The sequence below is a fragment of the Lethenteron reissneri genome, chromosome 23, assembly GCF_015708825.2.
Source record: "Lethenteron reissneri isolate LAM-NWPU_2019-01 chromosome 23, ASM1570882v1, whole genome shotgun sequence".
NCBI classification, from domain to species: Eukaryota; Metazoa; Chordata; class Hyperoartia; order Petromyzontiformes; family Petromyzontidae; genus Lethenteron; species Lethenteron reissneri.
The window spans coordinates 13,159,832-13,169,669 of NC_083801.1; the positions used below are offsets into that span (position 1 = coordinate 13,159,832).

The window sequence follows — 9,838 nt, forward strand, 5'->3', positions numbered from 1 at the left end:
CCGTGTGTCCCTGCCCGGTTCATCTCAATGTCGTCGTTTTACATGTTCGAGCACGACCGCTGTCCATGCTGTCCTTCCTCCAGGCTACTGGAGCATCACGGTGCACGGACGCAAGCACTCGTACCACCTTTACACAAAGCTGCTGTCGGAGGCGTCACGCTGGGCGAGCGCTGTGCAGACAGTCATCGACTCCAAGACTCCCATCGAGACGCCCACTCAGCAGCTCATCCAGGACATTAAGGTGGCGGCTCTCCCCACGCCCCCCTCTGCTTCACGTTCCACGCTCCAAAGTGTGGCCATCTTCTTTGGCCATGACTCAACGCACTTCCTGTCATTGATTTTTGCATTTTTGTTTCGGTCGAACCACAAATGTAAGCATCCAAGTTTATGTTCCTTTTAAGTTTGTTTTCAAATGATTATTTACTTGTATAGGAAGTTGAGCTATGTCTAAAATGTATAGGGTGGTGGAGGGGCAGGGGAAGTGGGTGCAGAGCGGTCACACAGTGGTTAGAGAACTGCACGATAAACCTGGCAACATTAAATTCGCAACGACGGCTATCATCATTAGAGTGATATCTAAATCGGTCAATGCCTCCTCTTCACCCACTCACACTGACCAGAGTGGTGAAGTGGCAAAGAGGTTAATAATTACCTTGCCTGGTATACAGGAGGTCGTGAATTCAATCCTGACACTGAGGCGTGCATATTTGGAGTTTGCATGTTCTCCCCGTGGTCGCGTGCATTTTTTCTCTGGGTCCTTCGGTTTTTCCTTCCACATTTAGAAACATACGTTCAGATTTACACTATGAGACCTCCTTTACCAGTGGCAAAATATAGTAATAGGTTTTTACCCTTTCAACTGGTACAAAAACTGACACCTTTATACAAGGGATCATGTTTGCAATAACCACAACACAAGCAGTCAAAATGCAAACAAAAATTAACTCTGATAATGATAATGATATGCACTGTCCTTGAAGTTGATTGGCCCACGCCCAAGAGAGCTTTTCTTAGAGCCTAGTCTCCATTGGTGTTGGACCAGATTTGGTTGCTATAAATATCCACATGATAAGCTACTTCGTTAAGCTATAATTTGTGGCCAGGTTGCTTCTATATAGCACAGTGGACCTTACCTGGTAAAATTGAAAGAATAAATATTAACAGAAGTATGGTCAAACAACCCTCATGCCACGGGGAAGCCTCCATACAGAAGTGATTTCAGATACAGCTGATTTTTTTTTTAAGGATTCAACACTCATTTTGTATGCTGCTCAGACATTGTTACCATCCCTAAGACCCATAGTCTCAGTAAGCGTGTGTATTAACACAAATAGCAACCAGAGACATTAAAAACCAGTTTCACTTTGAATTGCATTGCACGACTTCCCTGTCGAGAACAATCTGTGCTTTACCACAAGTGCAGATGACGACACCGCTCAATCGGTTACTCGTTTTAGGCTGAGTTGACCTCGAGGGGGGGCAGGCCGTCTTCAGATGATACGCATACAAAGACAAAAGGGTCTCCATTTAGCCATATGGGCTACTGCGGCAAGTGCTATTAGCGAGCACCTATTAAGGTCAGCATGGTGATCTGGCTATCCATCATGCCAGGTCACCTTTTTTTCCCCAGTGCTGATGTTTAATACACCCTGCACCTCGCTCACCCCGATGTCATCCATAGCCATATATACACCTTGTATATGCAGACAACAATAACAACAGCCGCCGTTCAACACTAAGTGGCAGTGACGTCAACACGGCGCTTGTGCCATGCTAGGTGCACTTCAAATGCCCCCCTGGCAGGTCACGGAACAGACCCAGGTGCCGTGGGTTGATTGACTGAGGTGACTGGCACCCATGGCACCACGGTCTGTTCCGTGACCTCCTGACAGACACGTACACGTATGCACAGTACACCGGAGTGTGATGTAATGGCGCTCTTCCCGCTGGTGCAGGAGAACATGTGCAGTGCAGAGGTGGTGGATCAGATTTACAAGCGGAACCCGATCCTGCGCTACAGCCAACACCCGCTGCGCTCGCCGCTGCTGCCACTGCCATACGGCGACGTGAGCCCCAACCGTGAGTTTGAGGCCCCCCCCACCCTCAGAATGCTGCGTTAGTGAAGCAGCATCCACAGAGGTGCAGTGCCACCAAGCTGGATGATGTTGTTGATGATTATGATCTTGTGGGTGGTGATGCTGCCCCAGCTGGTCATGGGACTTGGGGTTCATCCTGGGCTCTGGTTCCTTTGTCCCGGCCTGTATCACGGTGTCACTCACGTTGCTCTTAGCCATGTTTAGATTGTCCTCACTCTGTGTCACATGTCGTCACTGTCTAGTTTAGACACGTGGTGTTACTGAAAAAGTTTGTATATAACAAAACGAATCTACAAATTTGTGCATAAACCCACACCAATGACGGATGTAAGTGACTTACTTTTCCTAAAATGTGATACCTCTAACTATATCCAGCATGTATATAGTGACTCCAGATTTTACTAACGGTGAAATCGACGATGCACCCAACGAAATACGCTTTTAAAAATACCAAACCATGAGCGGCCGCGTTGATCCTCGGTGTCCGTGTGCCGGTGGCGCCGCGCCCGGCGGGAGAGCAGTGCCCAAGGAGCGTGGCTACACGACGCTGCAGGAGGAGGCGGTGCGCATCTTCCACACGCTGCAGGGCCTCGACACCGTGCCTGAGCCGCTGCCCATCTACCAGGGGGTGCTGCAGACGTGCCATGACCTGCGCCCGCTGCACGACGAGCTCTACTGCCAGCTCGTCAAGCAGACGAGCTTCGCGCCCCAGCCGCTCAGCACCGGCGGCCTGCGCACGTGGCGCCTGTTCGCCTGCTTGAGCTGCACGTTCCCGCCGGGCCGCGTCGTCTTGCGATACGTCCGCTTCCACCTGAAGAGGTGCGCGAGCGATCGGCCGGAGGGGGCTGTGAGCCCCTCCTCCTCCTAACCCTTACTGGAGGCTGAAACCTCCCAATATAAATTCTTATCACCATCGACATACGTTAGCAACTGTAGGGCAGAATTAATTTCGCCCATGGTTCTCTTTCTTGAGCCAATATCAATGCGCTCTTCGTCTAAATCTTTTCCCGCCACATCTCTCCACCTGATTTTGAATCTTCCCCACTCCTTTTTCCACCCACTTTTGTATCGCTTCACGATCCTCTCCAGGCACATTTATTGTCATGCCGAGTCCTGACAGTGGCACTGAGTTTTATATCATAAAGAGATACCCTTGTATATCTGTATACATCCATTGTGTACTAGGGTAATTAAGCATTGCCAAGGGAAATAAATAAATCGGCCTTATAGAGAGGAGCCCCTTGTCTCCACAGAGTAAAGGATCGGTTTCCCGGCACGGAGACCGAACAGTATGCCTCCTTCATCATGGACTCGCTGAAGAAGACAAAGTTGCGGGAATTCATTCCGTCACAAGAGGAGATCCAGGCTATCGTGAGCCGGCAAGAGATGACCACCACCATCTACTGCCACGGCGGGGGCTCCTGCAAAATCACCATCGACTCGCACACCACCGCCGGCGAGGTGGGACACCCGCCTGTTCACGTGATGTCTAAATGCTTTCGGGTTGTACCGCGCATTGTTTGGCACGTGGCGCAATACGTCAAACATCATGCCAAGCAAACACGGGGTAAAACTTGAAGATGTATCAGAGAGCGATACAGCACAACCGTTACAACCTATGTTAATAGATGGTATCCACGTAAAGAAAAACAACTTTGTTTGTCTCGGACAGTTTCTAAGTCAAAAGGACTGAGTTGAGTAATTTACGTTACAGAGCGTAAAGTGCAGTGACCTACGACCTTTGACTGAAATTATTAACCACGGCAATCTTACGTGGATTTGCGAACTTCTTAGCTGCCTTCTTATTCCTCAGTATTCTGACAGTTGGTAAAATTAAGAAAAATCTCAGAAATATGTGAGGGGGGGAGGTGCAAATGGAGTCTTTTTGGGGGGCATAAGCTGACATATTATGGTCATTTTCCGGTATTGTTCTTATTAAACTTAAATTACAATTTAAACCCAGAAATTGTAGAAAAGTTGCATATAGAGCTATCAGTATTTACTTTTACTTTTATTAAAATTACATAATTTCATGAAATGGACACTTTGGGTTGGCTGTACAATTTTTTTTAAACTCCTACTGTTCGACTAAATGTTATTTTTTTTTCTTGTCCCAACCCCACCATCTCCGTACATCGCCGCCCGCCCCATCGTGGTCCCATGCAGGTGGTTGTCAAGCTGATGCGCGGCCTGGCCATGGAGGGCAGCAGGAACACATTCTCACTCTTTGAGCGCCGAGGGAAAATGGAAAAAGCCCTGGAGAACCGCACCATCGTGGCGGACGTGCTCGCCAAGTTCGAGAAGTGTGATCCAGCAATCTCGCATAGCAACTCACCAACTAAATTACTTTGTGATGCTGCGTTGGCAGTGGTATTGACAAACGTATTTGAGGTTTTATTTTATTGAATGAGCTCTGGAACGAGCTCTGTTAGTAGTGTCAGGGTGGGGTGTGGGGTTAGGGGGCTGAGCCCCCCGTGCTTAAGACCCAGGCCCCCTTCTAAGTTGTTACAGTGAAAATAAGTACATTTAAGCCATGGGTGTCGCAGCCTGTCATATACATAGGTAAACAAAAGTACATAGTACAATTACGCATTCTGTTAATCGTTTAAAATGTGTTCAAAGTTTGTTTATCATTGACTGAGTCGTGCCCCCGCCCCCCGAGTTTTTGCGTGCGTACCTCTAAATCCGGCCATGCTGCAGGATGTTCTGAACCCCATTCCTTCAGTATTTTTCAAGCAAAAGTGGCATCATGGCTAATAATGTCCCCTTATGCTCGGTGTGCCAGGATGGGAGCAGAGAACGAGATAGAAGAGGTGATGATGGATGATGGCAGCAGCAGCAGCAATTCCTGGCGTCTTTATTTCAAGCTCTACTGCTTTCTGGACACGGGGCACGTTCCGAGTGACAGCGTCGAGTTCGCCTTCATGTTCGAGCAGGTGACGCTGTTGTTAGCGACCCCGCGGGGACTCGCCTCATGTGACGCATGCGTAAATTAGTGGTTTCGTTTTAAGTTCAAAGCCTGAAGCAAATATGATGTGCAATATTGGTCACAGCGAGGTGATGTAGCTAAACTCATACACAAGTGTCATATTTGAACTCTGATACAAGCTCACATTATGGCCTACTCTTGTAAATCATTGCACATACTCATTAACACATGTGTTCAGACTACCGCAACGACAACTGAAACAATGCATCTTAACCAAGCGTGGTGGTTAACAAATGAGCAATCAGCGACGCAGTTATGTGATTCCCGTCGGCCACTCCCGTCCACTTTCAGGCGCACGAAGGTCTCGTGCGAGGACACTTCCCGGCACCCGAAGAGACCTTGCAGCAGCTGGCAGCCCTGCGCCTCCAGTACATCCTCGGTGACAACAGCAATCAAGCGAGCTTCCCCCAACCGCCGGGACTCGACAGCGTCTACCCCGTAGCCCGCCTTCGCTCGCGCATCACCGCTGCCACCAAAACGCCCGCCGGCATGGGAGCGAGTCCGCTGGCCACCGGCGCAAGCAGCCCGGGCAGCCCCGCGTCGCCCTCGAGCGGAGCGGGCGAGCGGCGGCTCACGGGCTTCCTGGAGGGCACGCTGCGGCGGACGCTGCGCAGGCAGAAGGCGCCGTCGTTCGAGGTGGAGGCAGGCAAAGAGTGCGACGGTTCTGGGAGCGGGTCGCCCGGCAGCGGCGGGGCATCGCACGCCCCGCCCGGCGCTGGAGGAGGGCAGGGCCAGCTGCTGGAGCTGTGGGTGAAGGAGGAGATCCAGGCGGCCCGTGCCGGAATCCTCGACAAGTGGCAGCAGCTGCGAGGCCTGGGGCAGGAGCAAGCCATGGCACGCTACATGGCCATCGTCCAAGAGTGGGCGGGGTACGGCTCCACCCTCTTTGACGTGGAGGTAAGACTCGCCACTAATTGCCGTATGCAGGTCTGCTCCCTATTGAATAATTTATAACTAGTTAATATACGATAAATGTACTGTCATCTTAATTGATCATTAGTTATCGTAAACAGCCGTTTGTAATCTACTTTTGGATGACATTCTCCCCATGTCACATCGGTCGTTGTGGTTGTTTGACCATACTTCACAAGCTCGTTGGTGTGGGTTGGTAAAAGAGAGGCTAGGACCAAGTTTAGATTTAACTTGCTACTGACGTTGAACCACGGCTAGAAATCTAACTTGGTTTTCTTCACAGTGTACATACCACTTTGCCACCATTCCAAGCTTCAATAGATGCTGATAATTAAGCTGTATTTTATTTTAGTAAGCACAAAATAAGGCTGTTCACCATTTTTGTTTAAGCATTTTCATTTATACGTGTCCTTATTGATAACATTGTTTACATGTAACTACAGTGCACAATGACAGCAATAGCAAGTGAAATTGGAAAAGCGTTGTCAAATGTTGCGAATGACGATTTTATTCTTTGAAAAAAAAATGTTGTTGCCGGTTCCATTTTCCACACACGCACAATTTAAACCCGGTTGAGCCGCATCATCTACAGGTTTTGCTCGCTAACCTCATGTGCGCCTGTGCGTTTCCACGCCCCCCTCCCCACCCCACTTTGTTGCAGAGCAAGGAGGGCGGATTCCCCAAGGAGCTGTGGCTGGCCGTGGGCAAGGACGGCGTGGCGGTGCACAAGAGGGGCGAGCCACGGCCCCTGGAGTCCTTCACCTACGAGCAGATCCTGTCGTTCGGGGCCCCACAGCCCAGCTCTTACCGGATTGCGCTGGAGGGTCGCGAGATGCTCTTCGAGACCATCCAGGTGAGTGAGCGCTTGGCCATAGAGGGGGGGGGAGGGGGGGTGGCATCTGGCCATCGTCGGTGCCTAACTTCTGCAGCGCAGTTGATTTGTTGAACGATAAAAGCGTGCGGCAGATATCACAGACACGTGTAAAATAATTAACTGCAATCGCTAACGAGATCAGCCATAATGTAACTACAATACAAGTCAATAAAATATCTTTCCCAGCCAAATGTGCTTGATATGGTAACTTATACAATATTTTTTCCGACTGTATTAAGAATGGCCTTTTCTTTAATTAATCTGCTGGATAAAATCATGTTCAGGGTTTTATGCATATATATAAAATAATTATGTGTGCCTAAACTTGTCATCTAAAAAAAACACAAAAAGTGTTTTGTGTCTCTAAAATGTATATACACCTGCGTACACACAACAACAACAAATTCCACCATCCACAAGATTCTTATTGACTCTTTATCCGGGAACATAAAAATAGATTGTTAATTATTGTTATTTATACAACTGCTTCACAGCCTGTGGTAGTTTTTATATAGCGCATTGATATGCAAAGAACCATCGCGGGCAATCAATTGGTCACACTTTAGCAATGCTCCTGTAACGTCGCCACTGAGCCTGCTCCACGTTTGATGTTTGTCTCACCACAGGTGTTGGAGGTCGCCAAGCTCATGAAGGCATACATCAACAGCATCGTGCACAAGCGCTACAGCCGCCACTCTCTCAGCAGCCGCAGCAGCACAGGCCCCATCGTGAGGACAAGATGAGGCCTGCCGAGTGTGTGGCCAAGAACGTTTCCCATATGGCGATCGGAAGCTCAGAAACATCCTAGAGATCCCAGGGGGCCGGGAGTACTTGGAATGCAGTGTCATACTCGCACCCTCTCCAAGGCTGTGCTCTGACGTTTGTTTTACTCTTTGCTGTCCGCATCACACCAGGCACGGATTGACCCCAGCACACATGCCAAGTGATTGTTGGGTTGTTACAACAGGTACAGGCAACACTGAGATTCCTATGTGGTCTTTAATGTAAATGCATGGGTTATTCTGCTCCGACAGGCAAAACACAACTCACAGCGGCTTACCCAGTTTAACATGTTAACTTGAATTAAAAGGTTTGAATTGCCTTTTTACAGTATCTATCAATGCCTATAGCGCAAGTTTTCCAAAACTGTCAGTGAGTGCTAACCCTGCATATATAGCGTTATTTTTATGCTGTTAAGATTTGCACAACTTTTAGATATCTATCTTAATTTTTTTTTCCACCCAGAAATGTGTCCTTTTTTCAACTTTTTTATACATGACCCGGCTTTTACTAAAGTTAGCATCGGGTATTTAAAACAAGCAGTGTTAATGTAAACAATTTCGATGGTAGAGAGATCATTACAAATGGTTGCTTTTTAATTCTTTCAAATAATTTTAATAAAATCATATTTAGTTTGTTTAACTGTATATTACGCTGCTCTGTTTTAATTACTGACCACAATGTACACATTCCTCATCCGGTGTGCAGTGAGTGTGGGTAATGACCAAAATGTTTAATTGAAACCCTCAGGCATATTAAGTTGAATTACTTGATTCACTACCCGTGGACAAATGTGTTTTATAGACAGTGTGGAAGACACTTTGGGAAGTAATATATTATGTTTTGGCAGTTATGCTCAAATAAAAACACAATCATAAAAAAACATAGTTTGTTGTCTATGCAAAATCATACTCTCATGATTTATCGCTTAAGGGAATTAGTATAATTTGTCTAACTTGTTATCACTTGCCAGTATATTTTCACATGTGTCTCTTTACTTTCAAGCACAAACTCGTACTCGAGATGGTCACTGCTATACGCATATTTCCAAAACAGACTTGAATTTATCAAATGCCGCCGAGTGACCTGTGAATATTTTACCTGTACATTGCCTATGTATACTAATTTATCAAATGTTTTTTTTAAAGCTCTTTTAAAACATTACAATAAAGTTTACAAAGTTCTGAAGATGTTTTGAGTTGCACGAGTGTGACTTTTTGGACTTTCATATTTTCGACACTTTTCCCGTTTTAGTAATTGTTCAAAACACAATCAGAAAAACTGTTTCAGTAACCTGAAAGAGGTTAAATATTTTCCATATATGAGGCGTTCCGTGTTAATGTATAATGGTGCTAATTAATTTTCAGCCATCGTTTTGGTGTTGTTAAAACTATAAATGTAGCATTTGTATAAAATGCTTTGTAAAAATCACCCATCACTTTACATTTTAAAAGCACTACATTTTAAACGTTGCATAATTTCCCATTCAAAGAGGCAGACAATGGAACATTTTGTTAAGGAATTGTGAATTAATCAACAATTTCAATAATACTCGAGTAATGATTTAGATTAATTTAGGGAAGTGAGTCTCAAAGCGCTTTAAAGGGTCCTGCATTAGTGTGTCTGGTCAATTCCATGAATGGGTTTTTATATCGATCAGGTTTAAACAGATTTTGCCCGATAGCTTTTTTTTAATGGCTGTTATAATTACGCTTTGGTTCTTTCGGTAAAGTCACGTAGAAAGAAAATAAATTAAATAATAGAATACGACGTTTCGATTGCAACAACAAGCAATCGTCATCAGAAAACAAACCTCGTGAACTTAGAAATACAATACAATGCAATCCAACACAGAGAGTCGGCTAACACAACAGTGAGCACCTTACCTGGTTGATTACGTTCTTCCAAAGATTGCTAAATTTGAGAGAGACAAAACACAGACACGGGGACACAGACAGACACAAGCAGAGAGAGAGAGACAACACAGAGGCTTATTACATTTATTTTCTTTCTACGTGACTTCACCGAAAGAACCAAAGAGTAATTCCTGCAGTCACGAAAGCTTCAAATCAAATTTGGCTTGTATAATATTAAGTGTTCACCATGCACAGTTTCGTACTTTATGCATTGACATGTGTGCAATACAAAACAGCACTGTACTTAACGTCTCTGATGTTGTGAGGGGTC

The 9,838-nt window shown here is 46.2% G+C and overlaps 1 protein-coding gene across 1 annotated transcript in view; it reads left to right on the forward strand.

The window, feature by feature from the left end:
- The window catches only part of LOC133346009 (unconventional myosin-X-like), a 69,247-nt gene extending 60,404 nt beyond the window's left edge, over positions 1 to 8,843 (forward strand). Inside the window, exons 33-41 of the mRNA XM_061557249.1 lie at positions 84 to 241; positions 1,956 to 2,079; positions 2,618 to 2,915; positions 3,350 to 3,557; positions 4,263 to 4,399; positions 4,882 to 5,032; positions 5,377 to 5,982; positions 6,659 to 6,850; positions 7,498 to 8,843. Of these exons, the coding sequence (XP_061413233.1) occupies positions 84 to 241; positions 1,956 to 2,079; positions 2,618 to 2,915; positions 3,350 to 3,557; positions 4,263 to 4,399; positions 4,882 to 5,032; positions 5,377 to 5,982; positions 6,659 to 6,850; positions 7,498 to 7,614 (1,991 nt within the window). The 3' untranslated portion in view covers positions 7,615 to 8,843. The remainder of the gene's footprint in view (positions 1 to 83; positions 242 to 1,955; positions 2,080 to 2,617; positions 2,916 to 3,349; positions 3,558 to 4,262; positions 4,400 to 4,881; positions 5,033 to 5,376; positions 5,983 to 6,658; positions 6,851 to 7,497) is intronic.
- The last annotated feature ends 995 nt before the right edge of the window (positions 8,844 to 9,838 follow it).